Here is a 20677-nt window from a genome sequence, read left to right on the forward strand (position 1 = left end):
CTGACTGCTGTTGAGCAACGCACTGATGTTTTGGAAGAACACGACGGTACCTCAAGCATCTTATTCTTGAGTGGCAAAGAGGGTGTGACACATTTACCAAAAACCCCACAGTGCTGAAGCCTTGAAAACTGGAACTCTTGAGAAGTGAGTATTTGTCCAAACTATCATACATGCTACAGTTAATCTTGCTTTAGGGAAAGGTGGCAGACTAGATGGCTTCTCAAAATCCCACTCAGCATGGTGGGTCCTTATGAGGCTGTTTCAAGTACACAACAATTAATTTAAATCGCATACATAGAAATGTCTCATCTTTGCACCTTTAGTACAGATGCTTAAACTGTTGTATCTACACAAGAGAAAAAAAAAACCCCAACAAATTGAGCATTAACTTTAAATGCCAGATTGCTGTTACAGGAAAAAAGTAGAAAACAACTGTCGACGGGGCAGCCTTGCTATGCCAGCCCGACTGCCGGCACCGTTTCGAAAGCGACCGTGCATTTGAAGTGGTTTATTTCCGTCATTGGCATGCAGAGCGTAGCCCAGGGTTTCCAACCGCCGACATCCTGAGGCTGGGGACACAGCCCGCAGCTTGGACGGGCTCCCCGCGAGGTCAGCACACTGATTTACATGCCAATACCCGGAGCGGTCAGCTCGCTGTTTTGGACCGAGAAGAGCATCCCGGCCTGCAAAACACGGCAAACACTTTTGAGTACCTAGGCATGGGAACGTATTTTTCTACGCTGAAAAGATGGTAAGAGAAAAGGGGAAGGGAAAAAACATGAGGTCTGTGCGAGATCGTGAGGCGCCTTTCCACATGGGAAGCGGGGGAACGGCTGCACAACGATGCTCTGTAAGGAGGCGAGAGGTGCCCAGGGCACGGCACAGCACTGGCCCCCTCGTCCCTCGGGCGTGCGACTGGGCCTGGGAAGGAGACGTTGAATAAAACCCCACCGACCAGCACCAGCAGCCTCCCGCCGGCAGGAGCCTGTGGCTCTGCGGCCATCCCGGGGCCGAGGGGCCAGAGCCTCGCAGCACTGTGCAGAGGGGTCACTGCAACACGGGGCCCCAAACCTCCCTAAAAACCAAACGGACACGCAGGTGTTCAGCAAACAAAATCTGCTCCGCTAAACGAGCCAAACAGAAAATCCAGGTGTAACTCTGGGAACAGCGTCACGTAACACTGAGCTGTTTTTCCTCTGGAAAGCACCTACCCACCCCAGCATGGCCCTGCTGCTGAAACTTTGACCAACGTGGCAGAAATGAAGCATCGGCAAACCCCGACAGACGGGCTTTTTCAGCCTGTGATTCCTTGGGGAACTACAGGCTGCTTTTAGGGGCCAAGGAAAGGTAATTCATACACATTTACAGCACCCACGTATATACACAAGGATTTTCTACACAGAGCCATGCTTTGCTTGTAAAGCGTTAGTGGCCCATGAAAAAGGAGAGAGGACGATTAAAACCAGCTGTACTGGAGGAACCACAAGATTCAAATGCAAGCAATACTTTAAATATCCAGCCAGGAAGGGTACAGATGGCATGGGGTAACGGCCAAGCACGTTCACCGGGAAGCGGGGCTGTATGAACTTTGTGAGGTTTGGAAGAAGTGGTGGATAATATGGCACGTGTACACATATAGAAGATACATACAGAACAGCATTACCATTAGTGTATGCATGCCACTATGCAGCAGTGGAAGAAGAGGCCCTTCTTGGCATTTGGACGACCACAGCTGAGGTTACTAAGGGTGCAGAAAAGTAGTTTATTCATATAATAATAATACTCATAAAGGAGAATTGCAGAACGACTGGTTTGCTGCTACAGCTCTGAAGCAAGTCAAACCAATAGTCTGGAGACAGCCGTTGGACAAACAGTGGAGAGGATGAAAAAAAACTTCAACAGATCCTTCTTTCTGTTATACACAGAAATATTTTCCTTCCACTTTAAAAAAATTAACCTGAATAAATTAAATAAAGATAAGAAACTGATTATGTTTTCTTTGGAGGGGGGGTAGTGGTGGTGAATTGGTTAGTGAATTCTAATTCATTAACTGCAGTTACTTTATTTGCCTAATTAATCAAATGTGTATGCAAGCCTTACTTCGATAAGCTATGCAGGTAGTTTTGTTTAATAAGAAGACTTAGTTTTTTTTAAGTGAATTTCAGCTTGCAGCTCAGTGCAAGTCAAAAGTAAAAACCTAATGCACATCTCAGCAACAAATCTCTTCTACCATTTTCTAATGTAATAAAAGATAATAGGAACCAAAACAGGACACCAAATCAAAACTACAAAGAACCACGAACATATGTATATAATTACTTCAGTCCCACTGAGGCATATCACTTCTGTTTAGAAATTAGTACTGAGTTTACTCTAGAAAAGATAAAAAGTCACAGATCATCATGAAAAGAAAATTCATGAGTTATTTCAACTGTTCCGGTCTCGATTTTTGTTCTTCAACAAAGACTTGCAAATTTCTGCAATGAAATCTGAAACATACCTCATCTCTTTCTTCATCAACTGGGAAAGCATCCTTGTCTCAAAGTAAATGCATTTACTGGCCGGCTATCTTCTACACAGACGAAACAAATACATATTCTAGGGGTACACAAGAAAGCCTGAAATGGCACTCAGCAAGGCACTGGAGTAGCTGCTTTCAGATCCAGAAGACAAACTGACCAGAATCTCAAATATCCTCCTGCCTGGTAGAGTCAAGCATAAGCAAGACTACAAGAAATTCCCGATTTGTTTGTCTGTGTCCTGTAAGGATGTGTTGAATGAAATGTTTACTTTCAGGTAAGGAGTGGTTTGGTCTCTGACGCAGAAACAGGTTCTGTAGTCTGAGATGCAACATTTAACACAGGTCTGTATTTCCTGAAGAACAAGAAAAGCCAACTAATCAAGCCCTTAAATCTTCTCTTAGAGCCATAAGAGCCTCACAAGAAATACCGATGGAAATAACTCCGTATCTCTACTTAGATATACATTTGCAATTGCAAAAAAAGCTATTTTAGTTTTACGATGGCAGACAGAATTTACTGTAACTGAAGGTCTCCTTGGCAGTGCCCAGGATGCCTGGAAGGAAGCCTTAATGAAAAGCATCTCAAACCAGAGGTCTGGCTGTAATAGGAAAACATTATATAATATTCATCTGAGTTATACAGACATTTATAAGAGACAATTATGTACAAATAAAATATTTATATAAATGAAAATAGCCTTATACATGCTGTGCAGCCTCTTTTCAGTGACCTTTGAGAAGGAATTTCTGTTACTAACTTAATAAAGGAAGAGGAACAGAATCGAGTATTGGAAGTAAATGAGAAGGGGAGTAACATGCAAAGTCATTCTGAATGAAGCCAGCCCAATGTCATTAAAACAACCTCCTTTGACAAGGATAACACATTGGCCTTGGAGTCAAGTAAAATACTTTCTTTAATAGGCAGTGAAAATATCTCCAGACCGAGTCACAGGGAAGAACTATACGAATAAGGAGTCAGTTAAAGGAAGATTATAATGGACTATATTAAAATAAGGAGTAATAAGCACAGACAGAAGTTACTGGTCATGTTCCTCAGGAATCAATGTTATTTTATTTATTAGTGGTATTGCTACAGCAAGTAGTTGTGTGTCTACCACATCCATGTGTGATGCATCCTGAGGAAGACCAGTTCATGCTACAGACACATTAGATGGCCTATGAACCATGTACTTGAATTAAGATGGCTTCTAATGATACAAGGTGCAGAAACACATGCTTAGGAACCACTCACAAGACCTTCTGGGGACTCATCACTTGAAGGCAATAAAGGAGTCAGACTATCTCAAGTCAGAAGCGAGCCATAAGGATCATTGAGTCTAACTCCCTGCTCCTCACAGGACTACCTAAAACTAAACCATACGACTAAGAGTGTCATCCAGATGCTCCGTTAACTCTGACAGCCTTGATGCCCTGACCGCTTCCCTGGGGAGCCTGTTCCAGTGACCAACTACCCTTTCAGTGAAGAGCCTTTTCCTAATGTCCAGTCTGAACTTCCAACGATACAGATTCATTCAATTTCCTTGTGTCCTATTGCTGGTCACCAGAGAGAAGATCACAGAACTGTTCAAGTTAGAGAAAACCTTTAAGAACATAAAGTCCAACCATAAACCAAACACTGCCAAGTCTATCACTAAACCATGTCCCAAAGCGCCACATCTACATGTTTTTTGTACTTCCCTGGCCAGCCTGTTCCAGTGCTGGACAACCCTTTCGGTGAAGAATTCTTCCCTAATATCCCATCTAAACCTCCCCTGGCACAACTTGAAGCCATTTTCTCTCGTCCCATCATTTGCTACTTTGGAAAAGAGACCAACCCCCACCTCGCTACAGCCTTCTTTCAGGTAGTTGTAGAGGGCGACAAGGTCTCTCCTCAGCTTCCTTTTCTTCAGACTAAACAACTCCAGTTCCATCAGCCGCTCCTCAAAGGACTTGTTCTCTAGACCCTTCACCAGCTTTGTTACCCTTCTTTGGATGCACAAGATCAGCCCCTCCCCCTCCACTGCCCGCCTTGAGGAAGCTGTAGCCTGCAATGAGGTCACCCCTCAGCCTTCTCCAAGCTGAACAAACCAAGTGACCTCAGCCGCTCCTCCTAAGTCTTGTCCTTGAGACTTTTCATGACCTTGGTCACCCTCCTCTGGACACATTCTAATAATTTGATGTCCTTATATTGAGGCACCCAAAACTGCACACAGTACTTGAGGTGAGGCTGCACCAGCGCAGTGCAGAGTGGGACAACCACCTCCCTTGACCAGCTGGCGATGCTGTGCTTGATGCACCCCAGGACATGGTTGGCCCTTCTGGCTGCCAGGGCACACTGTTGATTCATAACTCAACTTGCTGTCAACTCAAACCCCTAGATCTCTTTCTGTTGGGCTGCTCTCCAGCCTCTCATCCCCCAGTTTGCACATATAACCAGGACTACCCCGTCCCGGGTGGAGAATCCAGCACTCATTAAGCTTCATACAGCTGGCAACTGCCCAGCTCTCTAGTCTATCCAGATCTCTCTGTAAGGCCTCTCTAACCTCGCAGGAGTCCACAGCTCCTCCAAGTTTAGTATCATCAGCAAACATACCTCATGTACGTTTGATTCCTGCATCCAGATAATTTATAAAAGCATTAAATAGCACTGGCCCCAAAATTGAGCCCTGAGGGACCCCACTGGTGACTGGCCACCAGCCTGATGTAACCCCATTTACTGTAACTCTTTGAGCCCGACCCGACAGCTAATTGCTTACCCAATGTATTACATTAATTATGTCTAGCTGCGTACTGGACATTTTGTCTGGAAGGATACTGTGAGAGACAGTATAAAAAGCTTTGCTAAAATCCAAACCGACCACATCTACTAGCTTCCCTTGGTCAGCCAGATGGGTGACCTTGTCATAAAAGGAAACACTTGTACATTTTGGTCGATTGCAGTATGACAAGTGAATGAAGCCAAGCTGTAGGCCAGAAGAATACAATACTCATGAAGAATCATGTATGTTTTGCAGTCCTCAGAAATTCACATGCTCATCTTCCAACCATTCCCTTTTCAGAGATTTCCCCCTCTTTTCACACAAATGAGTGCATGGGTGTTGGAAACGCATACTAGCCCAGGACATCGTCCTCTTCAGCTACAAGAAACACTTGTGCCAACCACCAATATGACATGGTTGTAAGATGGCAGGACAGCTCGAACAAGTATTCCAAGGAAACAGTGAAGACATCATAAAAGGTACCAGTAAAACCTCATTTAGAAAAGTCACAATAAAGTGACCTCACCTTTACTCAAAAACATCAATGAAAGGTTTAGCAAGTGCACAGAATGGAAAATTGTTTATTTCCTTGATCACTCTATTTACAGGGTTAAAAAGAAAGGGAAGGAATGGCTTAGACGTGCAAATACAGACTGTTATTCTTTTTACAGTTATGTGAGCAGCACTATCTTAGGGCAAGCATCTCTTACTGCTTTTTCTGCAGTGACAGATGTCTGTATTTAATGATTTGAAGGTGGTCCTATGTGCCCAAAAGCTTCATATTTTCCAGCGTCGGGTAATTTTGTGAAGGATTTTACTCCTACAAACCAGATAGTTTCCATCTGCAATATGTTCCCTCATCATGACAGCATAGAGAGTAGCTGAAAAAGCATTTCTTTTTTTGATAAAGACAGCATTCTAGGGACGTAAGTCTTGAAAGATACTTTGGGTGCACATCAGAGGAAACTCACGTAACTTAAGGCATTCAAATATCTAGGAGAGCGTCCAACTACACTGATCCATCAATCTAGACTTTGTGTTGGGAAGAAAGGCACAGAGGGTAGACAAGGCTATATTACAACATAAAATGTTTTGAATGCCTCAAGCTAGATCTTAAGATGTAGCCCACTTAGGACTGGAGCAAATCCCAAGCAAAGGTGATTAAGCCTCAAATACAAATTAGCATATCCTCTGACTAGCTTTAATATCTCCCCACAACAGTCTCCTCACACATCCCAAACATGGGACAAAACTATGAGAAAAGAGCCTGGCAAACTGGCTACATTAGCAGTCAGCAGAGCAGACCAAAGAGGATGTACAGGTAAGGGTAACTGCCGAACTAGCATCCACTGCCTACACCGTGGGATGTGAGGCAGAAGTGACAATGAAAACACTATATTCACCCTTTTCCAGGGTTTGCTCTGGAAATGAGAAAACGATTCATAGCCACTGCAATAGGTTTTATTTTATTTTTCTGCTTCATTGGGATCCCACCTTTCCACACAGGTCCCAAATACCCAGTAGTATGTACAGTATCCTCCAGTCCACTTCCTTATACTTTACTTTTTCCCATTTCAGTGTCAGTGAACAGGGTGTGTAGGACAGAAAGAGCAAGTCCTAAGACTCCTCCATCCTTCTAGGTGAAAACTTTCTTCTTGCATTGGGACCAACGTGTGTTTTCAACATACGCATCCTCTCAGCACAAACTGGTATGTGACATACACCCAAGGCTCTTCTTTTTAGCAACTCTTCTTGTATTCAACCAAATTTATAACCACCATTTATAATTCATTTTTATGCCACACATGCCACCACAGCTCCTGAGTACAGAAGCACTTGCTCACCCCCTCAGACTGCAGAAATCACCTTGTGAGCTGTGTGTGGCTTACAGCCATAGCTTGAACTGTTTGGAGACAAGCCTGCATTCAGGAGCAGGCTTTCAAGAGCTGGCATGCCGCCTTTTATAAACGTGCCCTTCAAGCAGTAGCAGTGGGGCAGGCATAAAAACAGACTGCTTCCACTGAAATGTCCCGGCTCATAGCAACAATGGCCCGGGAGTTTCAAGAGGTGCTTCTGGGTGAACACTTGCACACCCTCACATCAAATATGTTTCACATTGGAAAGCTACAATAAGAAGTGATAATTTTACAGATTAACCAAATATCATATTTTTGGACTTCAAAATTTTCAGTTAACATCATTTTAAGATAAACATTATCCATACAATGTTGAAAATGCACAAAACATTACTAAATATCTGCACAAAAGACTATTAAATAACTGTTTAGTCCAACTTGGCAGCAGAAAGTTAGATCCCAGCTCTTGAACAACTCCATCACTGCCCTCCCAATGCCACTCCCCCTGCCCAAATATCAGGTACTACAGCAGTCTCTGGTAACTCCCAGTCCCCAGATACAAGAATATGTTATTATTCTGAACACCAGTTGTCCCAGATTTGACAGAAGGTATCTAGGGACATTTGGAAATCTAAGTTAATTTTACTTCTCCATTCTTTAAGCAAATAATGACTCACTGATGCTAATTAACTAAAGAAAAATGAAATAATATAATTAGAGTTACACTAGATGTAAATCAAGAAACAGCATATTGCTTAAGACATAGGAAGAAGAGAAACCATACAAGAATTTAATTCTGCATTTTTGATATGGCTTAGAAAGACAAGTGATGAACAAATAAATCACTTTCGATTTTCAACATATGAACCTTTCTTTTAAAATACAGAACTGAAATTATTGTCAAATGACAAACCTTCAGCGGTTCACCGTTTACTCCATGATAACGATCAATTAATAAAGGCATGCTTCTGAATACATAATGCATTACATTTTTTACTTTCAACACCTGGTGTCACCAGAATAACGCAGTATATTTCTAAAATGCTTTGCAGTTGTGTGTGCTTTGATTTTAGGGCAGTAGTACTTCAAAAGAAGTGGACCCACAGAAATTTATGGGAGAAGATGCACATAGACAAATTTTGTAGTTAAGTGATACATTATCAGTTAACCAACCATGACAGGTCATTTTAAAAATGAAACTCAAGGTGTTTAAAAGCCCTCATCCCTTAGTCAAGGTCAAAAAAGGTCTGAAACAAAGTGAAAATTCTGCTGTATCTCTGTACTTTGAGCAAGCTAAATCCTACACCTGTTTTGCAAAAAGGCTTTAACGAATGACTTCTGCTACACCAGAATTTAGCTAATTGCAATCAATTTTTGTACTGGCTAATCACTACTTTTCTGTCCTTGGATCTCCAAGACACTCAGTAAAAAATTAAATATCAGAGAATATTTAATTAATCTCAGTTTCTCCTTCCTTCCACTCTATCAGCAAGACAGAGCTGATAAAAAATTTGACAAATTCATGGAAAATGTAAAGAGTCCGAATGGGTGACCCTGTGTTTCATTAGAATAATGAGAAAGTACATTATTTGCTTTTCACTTTAGATAACAGGCATAAGAGAATGAAAGGTTTCTCAGCTTTTGATGCTTATTTCAAAACCCAAACAGAACTATGGCAGGCAGGTAGATTAACTGGTGTAAGATTTAAGTTGTGCTATGTTTGTTTTGTTTTTTTTTTTAAATATAGCTTTACAAATAAATCACTGAAAGAATCCTGAACTCTTGAAAGAAGTCATAAGCTTGTTATACAAGGAAGATCAGAGAACAGAGGAAGATATGATCATGTAATTCATTTTGTAAAACCATATCCAGGCTGACACTTCCCTTCCACTAATTATGCATGGATTTTCTAAGCAGACTTTCCAAAAGTCATATTGTCTTTCAGTATTTTTTCAGTAAGATATAGGGACTTCTATAGGTATGGGGTTTTCAGGTTTTAGTCCAACCACTGTTGATGAACAGAACAGAAAGGCTAACATTGATATACGAATTATTTTCAGGTGAAGACATATCCAGGATCTGTTGATAACGTTTGGAGGAGATCCCTATGCTTCAGCAAGGCACTTACTACCTCTCAACAGATTTGGGGGCCCAGTTTTTTGATGACAGGAGATCAAATCACCTAAAAGAAAGCAAGCAATGCAACCTTGAATACTGCTATCTAGTAACACAGCCCCATATAAAGCCCATACAAACAACAGAAAAAGTCATGGAAAGCAGAAAAAAAGCTGAAGCCTGAGAAGAGGGATGCTGAGTCATTAATAAAAAGGAGCTTTTCTCCCAATTGCTTGATTTAAACAGATGTCAATGTAAACAATTTTTAGAAGAGACTACCCAAGTCTGGTGGGCTAACAGAGTTCGACAGATTTTACATGCATGATGTATTTAGTGTAACAATGCCACTTGCTCTCTCCAGCTTCTTCAGCATTTCAGAACAAAAAAAAACCCAACAACAAAAAAACTAAACACCAGAAGTTTTCTGTACATCATCAGTAAGACACATGAACATAATCTCCTGCTCTGATCTGGTCACAAATTGAGCAGTATGTCCAGCTTTGAGCACTGTACTCCTAGAGAAATGTGATCAGTTGGACAGAAAGAAGAGAGAGTGCAATCATAGGTCAAGAAACTACAACCTAAGGAGGGAAAACGAGAGACTGTACTGCAATCACTTATTTTAGTGAAAATAGCATTGTGCTTTTAAGTATATGCAAGCCTACTGTAATAGAACAAGAGAGCAGTAAGCTTCCTTCTGCATTCGCTTGGACAGAAGACCCAATGAACTTAAATTCCAAAGATGGACAGTAGGAAACACTAACCATCTGTTGGTAAGCACAGTGCCTAGAAGAGCCTACACCATCCAGGAAAGCTAGGAATCCTTCACTACTGACTATCCTCAAAAGTCAGTCAGTCAAATCTCTATCAGAAATAACAGTACTACTACCAAACTTGCCTTTTGCCAAGGAACTAGATGAGACAATCTCTTAGCTCTCCTTTAAAAAGTAAAAATAAAAGGCAGTTTGACTCATATGCTATGCATGGAAAGTAATACTAGACTCATGGAGACTGCAAGAGACTGATTCTGTGGTCCAGTCACTAGATTCCCACTACCTCAAGAAGAGATTTCTAGATCACACTCCCTACCTGTTTATAGATGGTACTTTATGCAATTACTTGCCTTTGGAGGCTTTTTCCCTAAACAGCAATAACCCTGAAAAGAGAGGATGAAGTGTTGGATTCCTACCCATCCCCACTCCACATAGCGCCTCCCAAATACACTCAGAGATACAATCCTGAGGTACTATACCGAACGCTCTATGATCCCACAAATCTTACCTTGCTTTCTGCACTGGGATCCAGCTTCAAACAGCCAAACAAGACCAAATGGTCCGAAAAGACCTGAGTTTGAGCCCTTGGGACAGAGGGCACGAACCTGATTTTCCTACTTTCTAGTACATGGCACAGCCAAAGACTGTTGTTAGTCCTCAAGCTGGCTTTGGTTGGATCTGGCACATACGAGGTATGTCTGGCTCAAAGGCGGACCAGCGTGTACGTCTTTGGCCGACAAAAGCACTGAAAAAAGGCAAAGTGCAAGAACGACCCAGGACAGCACCGCCACAGCCTCAAGAATAGTTGCACAGCTCACTGTTACCATTCCCTCTCTGAAGCTTCTGCTTCTCAGGCAGGAGGCTACAGAGGCTTGTGCCCCTCAGGGTTTGCAAGGCAGTCATACGTTTTACATATTGTACGTAAAAGCAGCTAGAAATCCAAATCTAAGAAACATGCCTTCTCTCCATTTTGTCTATTTTTCTTGCTAAATACTGTTTTCAGATCACACATATAAGACATTTTAATCACAAGTTCTGAAGTCATTGCTATTATTAGATATTTTTAAAATATAAATTATATTTTGTTTATAGGCATATGCTTTATCTCATTTGTTCTACTGCTAGCAAGCTGGTGAGATAAATCACTTTGATACAGAATAATTGAAAATCTATACCCTCATGCAGTTTTCCTCCAAGCTGTCGATGTGGCAACTGCAGACAAGACACACCACTATTTTTCTAGGCATACAGGAAACAATCTTGCGCACACATTTGTTCACAGGCTGTTTTCGGGATATGTGATCTCACTGGAGATTCACAGGTAAATTGTTACACGTGCATATGGGTGTGATCCAGAGCAATGCCCAAGGTCTTATAAAAAATAACAGTGTAAGCTGATACATATTTCTTAAAGATAGTTACGTGATTATGTTGTGGTAGCTCAGACAACAAGCTACAAAAGTTAAATCTAGAGCAGCTCTGCCCACAACACAGAAATAATCAGAGTTGGGATCCAAGAAGAGATGCCGAAGTAAATACTAAAATTGTGCATGCTGTTCAAACTATGGAGTTTTTACAGATTACAGAAGTACAAGGTTACTGGGGAATTTATTCCTGTCAAGAGATAAAATCATTAACCTGATTAATCTGGACTGTCTGCTCCACTGTCACTGAAAATAATTCCTAACACTTTTCCCTAAATGCACTCCCAAAGCATCACTACTACCTAAAGTAAAAATGAGGTAGTTGGGCTCATGGGCTTAGTGGGCTAATGTAGAGAATCAGGGAGGGGTAGGGGAAACATCAAAGAAATAATCCACCCCATATGTAATCTCAAAAATCAGACAAATAGATTAATTTTTGTCCTGCCTCATGTGAAATCAAATTACCTGACTTGGCAGGGTCACAAACGGTGAATTATCATCTGCTCCTTCCTTACCTACCAAGTCAAGTGTCTGCTCCACCACTCTGCAGATCCTGCTTAAAATCAGGTTACATCAACATTGATAGTCAACCACAAAAAAACAAAATAAAAATGTAACTGATGAACCTAGAATTGAAAGGTCAGTCATGGACTTTATATTTTAAGTCTTTCATGAGATTTAGAGCACAAAATTCTTCTATCAAAAGAATAACTGTAACTAACAAGATTCGAAACTGAAATGGATCACTGTGCCAATGAATAAATATTCCCTGTATTCATAATATGACTGTGATAATAACTCTGCTAGACACAGCTAAATTACAGAGCTTCGTTGAGCTTTCACCTAAACCAACAATCAAATGGAAGTTACAGATAAGACATATAGACTACAACTTGACAAATTAAAGAGATTAAATCATTGTTTTGATATACAGAAAGTAAAAAAACCTCTTTCATTGCATTAGTAAATTAATCAGGTACAAAATTAAAGATACTTGATGCCACCCATCAATATAGTAAACTGTCACTAAGCATACTTAGTTAAAAGATATAATAACTACTAGCAGTAAAAGAACAGACTAGATGAGCAGATGGATCCAGATATATTTTGACCTAAATTTCTTGATATTTCAACCATAAAGGTAAATATAAACAAGAATAGAAAGGAGAAGCAAAAAAAACAGCCAGTGTATCTCATTAAGAAGCCCCATACCAGAAACATGAAAACACACCAACAACCTCTTTTCTTTCCTGACTGCACCTGTTCATCTTCTCCAAGATGTTTTGTTTCTGTTAAACAGCTTTCCTAAAGCTTCACATAACTACATAAATAATCACATTACTGGGAAATCTATTATGTCTGGAACCACAATCATGAAACAAGGCCCACTGCCTTAGGACAGTTTAATCAAAAGAAAGAAATCATTAACCTAAATTTATAATTTAAATCTCTTAAATGTTGATTTTTTTTGTTTATGCTCATTCTCTTTGGAATTTGACTCCTGTTAGGGATAACAGTTAAGAGAACAGGTTTCTATCTACAGAGTCCACAGAAGGCAGAGATTCTTCCTTCCGAGCCCTTCATATTACCTTCCCCTAAGACACTCTACCCAACCAAAGTTCCTAAACATGAAAAGTAACACAAAGTTATATGCTTGAAATGAGCTTCAGAAAAAGCTTTAGTAAGATTTGGCCCGTGGCTGGATTCATATTCTGAAAGTTTTCATAGCTGGTATATTTGAACTACATCACAGCAAGCACTGCAGCCTTGGAACACGTTAGTGGTTTGATGTGTGAAACGTGTAGGTGTACAATAAGTGCCCTGCTGGGATTTACTCCCTACGTAATTTTCAGCTAAGGCAAAATTAAGCCTGGGACTCCATAAATGGCAACAAAACATTTTTCTCGTTCATATAGTTTCTCAGTTATTTATACATTTCCCTAATATAATCTCTGTGCAATCCCATCTAAATTTAATTTAGTTATTCTCCTTTGCCCACACCAAACAGTCTCTCCACACCTCACAGGCAAGGCAAGGCAAGACAAAGCAGTACGTGGCGTTGTGCAAAACAACGTAGTTTTAAAGCACTGCTTCAAAGTACACGTTGCCACACTCCACACGTGCTGTACTCTATCCCCTTTCAGTGAAAATATTATGCAACACTGCCCTCAGAGTCTCCCTTACTCCTTCTACAGAAAACCTACGTTCTTGTTGGTTTCACAAAACTACAGCCTCAAAGAAAATAAATAGCAATTGATATACACTCTTGAACATATTTAAATGCTGACATTCACTCCAACATTACATTTTCCAGTAATCTCTAGTAATCTTTCCCCCTCACTCTTCTAATCTCTGTAGGGCTGTCACATCCTCTTTAGAGTTCCTCCTTTGCCCAGGGTAAGTTTGGGCTTAAGTTGTTCTTCAAACCACAGTCTCCCTCGAGTACCTGTGCAGACATGCAGCCAGGGGTATAAGGAAACCTAATGCCTATATCCTTCTTTTACTCCTATCTATAAATCCAAGACCATCGCATCTAAGATGACAATGATGGCAAGTAACTTTTTTTTTGATCCCTCACCTGATTATCTGTACCCTACTGCTACTGCTTAAAACTCTATACTTCAGTTTTTCCACCTATATATTCTGGTAAGAGTTCATCTCTGAACAAGTCCTATTGCAAGCACAAATATGATCTCAACGATAAAAATCTGAATCAAATAATTTTCTCTTCAGCTCGTTACTATAGATGCTTCTGTTATTAATCCCTTTCTCCAGCCTCCTTGCATGTCTCTTCCACAAGCTTTTCATGATACCCATGAAGGATTCCCATTTTCCCCCAGACTGAAACCCTGACAAGAACCCGCTGCCTCACTGCAGAACAACATCCTCTCGGTCCAGGTGATCTGGGCTGGATGAATCCAGACAAGAGAGCATATTCTAGCACTCATTCAACATTTCACCAGTGTTTCACAGCCCCATAACCCCTTGAGCACAGGAAAATAAATACAAACCACAGGCCAGCAGAATGTCATCACACAAGGCAGGTGGGAGTTACAAACAGCAGGCTGGTGCCTATAAGCATGGAGATGGACTGCATGGGGAAGAGTATTTACACAGTGTCTTACAAGCTAAAATTAGGGAGATCCCAAAGAAGGGGTCGACACCCCTTCACTGGATACCAGTTACTTTACTGGGCAATGTCTTCCAATTGCACTTCTGGACTTGTGAACCACTTATGCCTCCAAATTTGCTTGCTTGTGATACCAATTATTTTGCAGCTTCTACTTTAGGAATTGCACCTACAGATGCTAAATCAACGATTAAACAGCTTTAAACACTCCCCTTCAAGCTTGAAGCACACGCTATGTGCTTCCAGAATCTGAAATGTTTTATTCCAGCACCTGCAGTGAACTGCAGGTCATGCAATTAGTTAAATTCGCTTAAAAAAGAAGCGGCAAACAAAAAAAATGAAAAGAATTTTTTAAAGAATAAAACCAACATTAGTTAAAGACAAGAAGATTACAACTTCAAGGGGGGCCCTTTATGTACTTTGGCCTACCTATCTACCATTTCCCTCTGCATTAAAACAACCCATAATTTCTTCTAATGAAGCTATTAGCTAATAAAATCCTGTAATGGCCTTAATCTCTTATCACAACTAACATGACTCCCTTGTTCATCACTAGGTCTAAATGTCATTCAAAACCACCACAATGACCATTCTTCCAATACAAAACCAAAACAAGACCCTTGCTTTCCACTTGCTGCTTACAGTCTCACTTCCAATATAATTTTTCTGAACAATGTTTTGAAGAAAATTGGTTTATTTCGATTTTCCTTCTAGCTTTCAGTATTACTCTATATGTGGACTGTGCCTCTCCTGATGGGAAATAATCAAACCTGTTCTTTGATTTCTAGAGAAATTCACAGATTCTGAGGTCCAAGCAATAATAAAACTGTTATTTACAGAAGTTACAGTGGATAGAATTCACAGACATAATTAAAATTACATACTGATTTTAGTGCTAAAATTCAGTGTCCATATTGTAGCTTGTTTAATATGCAATTAAACAACAAATGCTTGGGTTCAATGTACAAGAATTCAGAAAGAATACTATTAATAACTTCCTGTGAACCAGAAGACAGTATTCACTTCATTTAACTAATTTCCTAAAGTTCAGAATCTAGGCTGGTCATTTAGGCTTCACCAGTTGATGTAAAGAGAGGTGAGCTGAATCTCTCACCATCAACTACCAACGAAACTCATATTTCAAATGCAAGTCTCTAATCTAAAGAAGCAAATGAAAGGGTGGGGCAGTAGCGAGGTAGGAACCCACAATTCTTATCAGTACCATGTGTCAGTAGAAACAATAAAACTTAATTATTTAAAGTCCTGTAGGCAAACAGGTCTGCCTACAAGAAGACTAAATGTATCAAATGACGTATTTCACTAGATATGTAGAAAACTTGTAGACCCTGTGATGCAGAAGGCTGCAGCAAAGGTACAGGCTGATACCCAGCATATGGAGAGATGCAAGAGAAGAACTGTAGAAGACCGAGTCCAAATCAGCAGCAAAAAATATTTTGGAGAAAAGAGAAGTCTTTTATACTACCAAATATACCAAAATACTATTTGAATTGTTCATGATACTGCTACCAGAAAGTGACATAATGCCAACAAGCATTCCTGAGACTTGGGGAAAATGTAAGTAAACCCGTGATCAGAAATGAACATCTATGTCTCCTTCCTCACTAACAGGAAAGCTAAAACCCTGACTGCCCTTGGAAGGCCAGGACTCAGCCAAAAGCGCAGTACAGCAGTCAAGATGAAGTCAAGTCAGGCTGGGAAGCATGCTTCCTCTGACATCTCAGTGGTTGAACTTAATTATCCTTACCTTAAGTCATGAATACACCTTGGGGAACAAAGCAAGCAGCAAAGGCGGTGAGTACCCTGCACTGTATTAACAGGAGGTTGAGACAGCTGATAATGTCCCCTCACTTGATGCTCACTAGACCACACCAACACTACAGCACCCAGTTTCGGGCCACCCAATACAATGAAGATATTGATACACTGCAGTGAGTTCAGATGGTCATGGGGCGGGAGCACTTGCTTTGTGAAAAGCAGCTCAGGAAACTGGGTTTGTTCAACTTGAGAAGAGGTGGCTTTGGGGTGACCTAATAGCAGTCTTCCCCTACCTGTGAGGAGGTTATCCAGAAAAAGCAGCGAGGCTCTTCAGTGGTGCATGTGGGAGCTCGAGAAACAACAGGTATAAACCAAAACACAAGAGGCCCTGACTTGATTCAAGGAAAAGGGTTTTCACGATGCAGATAAACACTGAAGCAAGCTGCCCAGAGGGGCTGTGCAGTCTCCATCCCTGCAGGTTTTCAAGACACATTGCATAAAGCCCTGAACAACCTGGTCTGCCCACGCAGGTGACCTTGCTTTGAACAGGAAGTTCGACCAGAGACCCCCAAGGTTCCTTCCAACCTGAATTATACTATGATAGAAGTTGTGGGACTGTATCAGGCTAGACAAAATGAGTGGAGGGAAAGAAAAAGAGAAATAGACTTACAATTACTCTTGTATTATTTGATAGCATATGCAGTTAAAATTGCAGTATGGTCCTCATACAGATCCTCTAGCACAGCTGAAGCCTGGAGCAGGTGGAATGATCTCCCTCACACTTACAGTGGCAACACACAGCACAGGGAAAAGGCAACGCTTCAGGGAAGGGATGAGAGAAAGCGATTCTACGTGGCCAAGAACTTCTGTCAGAACGTTGGCAACATGATGGTGACTCCAGCTATTAGCCAAGGACATGAGCCGTTACAGTCAGAACATTGCAGAGAGGGGTGGTTATCTGGGTAATTCCAACAGAAAAGAGGTGTCTTGTAAGACAGAGAAATCAGGAGTGACAGTGACATTTAATATGTTTTCTGAAGATGTTAAGAGCAAATAAGTGCCACACTTAAAGAATTTACACAAATCTTCATGTAAAGGGCATCCTTAAAAAACACTGTAATGGTAAATCAATAGAATGTTATATTCTCCTGGTACAGTCTGTCCTCGTTTAGTGTTAATTGGTTTTTGGAAGTGAGGAAAAGGGAATTGTACTTGACATGGTCCATAAAACGTAATTAAAACTTTTGGAGTGAAAAAGACCAGAAAATTCTAAATAGCTGCAGAATTTAAGAACAGTGATTTACTGCTGCTTGAATAGTTCTGGTTTTGAAGAAAAAAGGTATTAAGCACACTCTTCAGAGAGACAGAATGAAAAAGGTATTACATTTGCAAACTCAATGACTTAACTACATCCATACATTTCCCCTGTCTCGTATTAAATTACCTGTGTAACACTTGCCCTCTCTGTCAGAATGCTGGGAAAAAAAAAGTATTTTGAAAGATGGGAAAAAGAAAGGTAGCATCAGTTCATACAGAAAATGCATCCTATCATGGCAAGTGTTCTCTGCTTAAGCAGTTCATGTGACCTAAAATCTCATGCAAGTTTCACACTCTACTTAAATCAAGAGAGTTATGAAAATTATTTGACAAGGTTTGAGTTCAAAGAGCATATGCTTTTAGAACATGAGAAACATAGAAAAAGACTTGAATAAGAATAGAAAGTACATTGCTTCAAAAGAGATGACAAAAACTACAGTGAAATGAACTTATTTTTTGCTCTGAACAGGAACTATTAATGCTGCTTATGATTACACAGAAAAATAATTTGGCTAATCCACCAAAGAGCAGAAGCGTATCAGAGTTAGCAGCAGAAGGCAAATGCCACAACATAGCCCTAGAATTTATTTTTCTCGTTTCAGTTCACAACACCCTCACAACTGCACCTTTGTGACTGCACCTACACTCTCAAGTTTGAAACGTAGACCAGGCAGTCACGTACCCTCACTTCCCAAAAGTTCTCCAAGAAGAACAAATGCAACCGTACGAACAACAGAAGCAGAGGAGGCAAAAAATCCTGGTCACATCAGCAGTCAGCTGAAAGTCATTTTCAAGAGGAAACTTCTCTTGAAATAGGCAGTTGGGTTACTATTGGGAGTCATGAAAACATACAGAAAGAGTCAGAGGAACGTCGGTTGGCAGGGACCTTTGAAGGTCACCTACCCCAGCCTCCCCTCGGAGCAGGGCTGAAGCCAACGCTAGGCAACACTTCTTCAAGCGAAGAGGCTGTCCTCAGCGTAACCGTGGGTGGGAGAGACAGCAGGATGCCTGGTGCAAAACCAGGCCTGGTTTGTACCTGGTATTCTCTGCAGGCACCTAGCTTTCCATGTCAAAAATCAGCTAAGGAAAACATGAACTGACACGATGATCCTTTCTAAAGGATAAAAAGCAGAGACTGCATTAAGTGAAGCATTTGCAGCAGTATTTCTGCCCTGAACTGGTATGAGAAAACGATCAGCAAAAAACTCTGACCACACATTTCAAGGAGTCACCAAAAGAAAATTTGTAAGGAGTAGCTGACGTGACAGATATTGACAACATGACCCATTCTCTTCTGCAACTGAGTGAAGCTTTGTTCAACATTCCAGTGGTCTCAAAACAAACTCATGAACAAGCTCAGAGAAGCTTGTTTGTGAAGCTGGTGCGGAACACCACGGTAATTTGGGAAGCGAGGAGAAAACAGGCTGCAAGAACCCAAGCAAAATGAAGTATGACACGTGTATTAAGCAGTTAATATTTGTCAGCAACAGGGTGCAGATTTTAAAACACTAGCAACGTACGTGAAGTCCATTTTTTTATTTCACATCTAACACCCCTGACAATTTGGGTTTGGGACAGACAGTAACAGAGCCATCTGTTCCGTCTGGCTTTTATTTACCGGTGGCAATAGAATGCCGTAACACACTTGGGTAAAAAGACACGTCGGTTTTCACCTGACTTGGGTGGCTGTGATGGAGCAAGCGCAGCAGATGAGCGCTGGCTGAGCATACCCACACTTTACAGACAACGTCTAGGTTTTTAAGGCTTCTCTCAGGGGGAGGGGAGAAGAAGGATGGAAGCATGCCCATTTTTCATTCAGACAGGAGAAATTTAAAGCCTCTCTTAACGGCCTGTGTCACACAACAAACAATTTTAATTGTCAAGAAATTGCTTTTCCAGGCTGACTGCCTGCTTGCACTGGAGAGTATATAGAACAAGTCCACTCCCCACACCGTCCTGCATGAACAGCTCGGTCATGGAGATACATGAGAGAGTCATGCCTCTCTACATTACGCTCTACGTGACTTGCTGCCTTGATGCTTTCCAACCATAGCAAAAATTACAGAAGTAGCCAATTAAAAAGCTCTGAAGCAAAAAACGAGGAAGTTAATTGTCTGGAGCTAACACAGCTATGGCTAAATGAACCTTAACTCGAAAGCAAAAGGTTGACATAATTCTAAAATGGAAAAGGGTACAGAAAAAGGAGGAAATTCAGTGAAATGGAATCCTTGGGAGGATTAAAAAAAAAAAAACAACGAAGAAACAAACTAGTCCGGCCCAAGCAACGCAGAGAGACCAATGCTCGGGAAGGGTTATCTTGTGAGGACAGAGGCACCACCCTCACCGCCCGCCTTCACCCCGACACCCGCGCCCCCTCCTTCCCGCCCTCCCGCCAGCCCAGGTATCTGTCAGCCAAACGCACGCTGCCCCTCCTGGCGAGGGGAAGGCACGCCGCTGAAGCGAGCACCGGGACCGTAACGAACGCTTCTGCCGGGAGGACGCCCTCAGCACCGCACCGCCGGCACCAGGCCCGGCGCACCTCCCCGGCCCGCCAGCACCGCTCCCAGCTGCGGGCGGCCCTCCCGCCGCGGAAGGCTCGCCGCCGCCCGGCCGAGGCGCGCTGCTCGGACCGCCGCAGGCCTGGCGCACCTTCCGCGGCGGGGGGGGAAGGCAGCGCAGCGCCCGGCGGGGCTGCTCTCGGTCCCGCTGCCCCCGCCCGCCAAGGAGCCGGCGGCATGGCCCCGCCGCCCCACCGACCCCTCAGCCCGAGCGTGCGGCCGCCGCGTCACGTGACGGCAAGGGCGGGGCGCCCCGCCCCGCCCCGGCGGCGCGGGTCCTAGCGCGCGCCCCCCGGCTCGCGCCACTCACTCGCCAGCGCTCACCGCTCCCTCCGCTCCCGCCTGCGGCCGCCTCGTTCTGCCCGTCCCGGGGCGCCTCTCCGGGGAGTAGGCGGCGGGGCGGGGCCGGCGGCGGGGCGGGGCGTCGGCGGGAGGGGCGGGCAGCCTG

The 20677-nt window shown here is 42.3% G+C and overlaps 1 protein-coding gene across 4 annotated transcripts in view; it reads right to left on the bottom strand.

Annotated features, from left to right (window-relative positions):
• GGACT (gamma-glutamylamine cyclotransferase) overlaps positions 1-20645 on the bottom strand; it is a 29507-nt gene extending 8862 nt beyond the window's left edge. The window contains exon 1 of one of the 4 annotated variants that reach the window (XM_075424237.1): positions 20540-20645. Coding sequence is in view for 1 of the 4 variants with exons in the window: in XM_075424229.1 (XP_075280344.1) it covers positions 20321-20408 (88 nt within the window). In the remaining 3 variants the exon portion in view is untranslated. Of the gene's footprint in view, positions 1-20093; positions 20190-20320; positions 20429-20539 lie in introns of those variants that run through there. The other 3 variants (XM_075424247.1, XM_075424229.1, XM_075424258.1) reach the window with 3 other exon arrangements.
• Between the last annotated feature and the right edge of the window lie 32 nt (positions 20646-20677).

The sequence above is a fragment of the Opisthocomus hoazin genome, chromosome 1 (assembly GCF_030867145.1).
Source record: "Opisthocomus hoazin isolate bOpiHoa1 chromosome 1, bOpiHoa1.hap1, whole genome shotgun sequence".
In the NCBI taxonomy this organism is placed as follows: Eukaryota; Metazoa; Chordata; class Aves; order Opisthocomiformes; family Opisthocomidae; genus Opisthocomus; species Opisthocomus hoazin.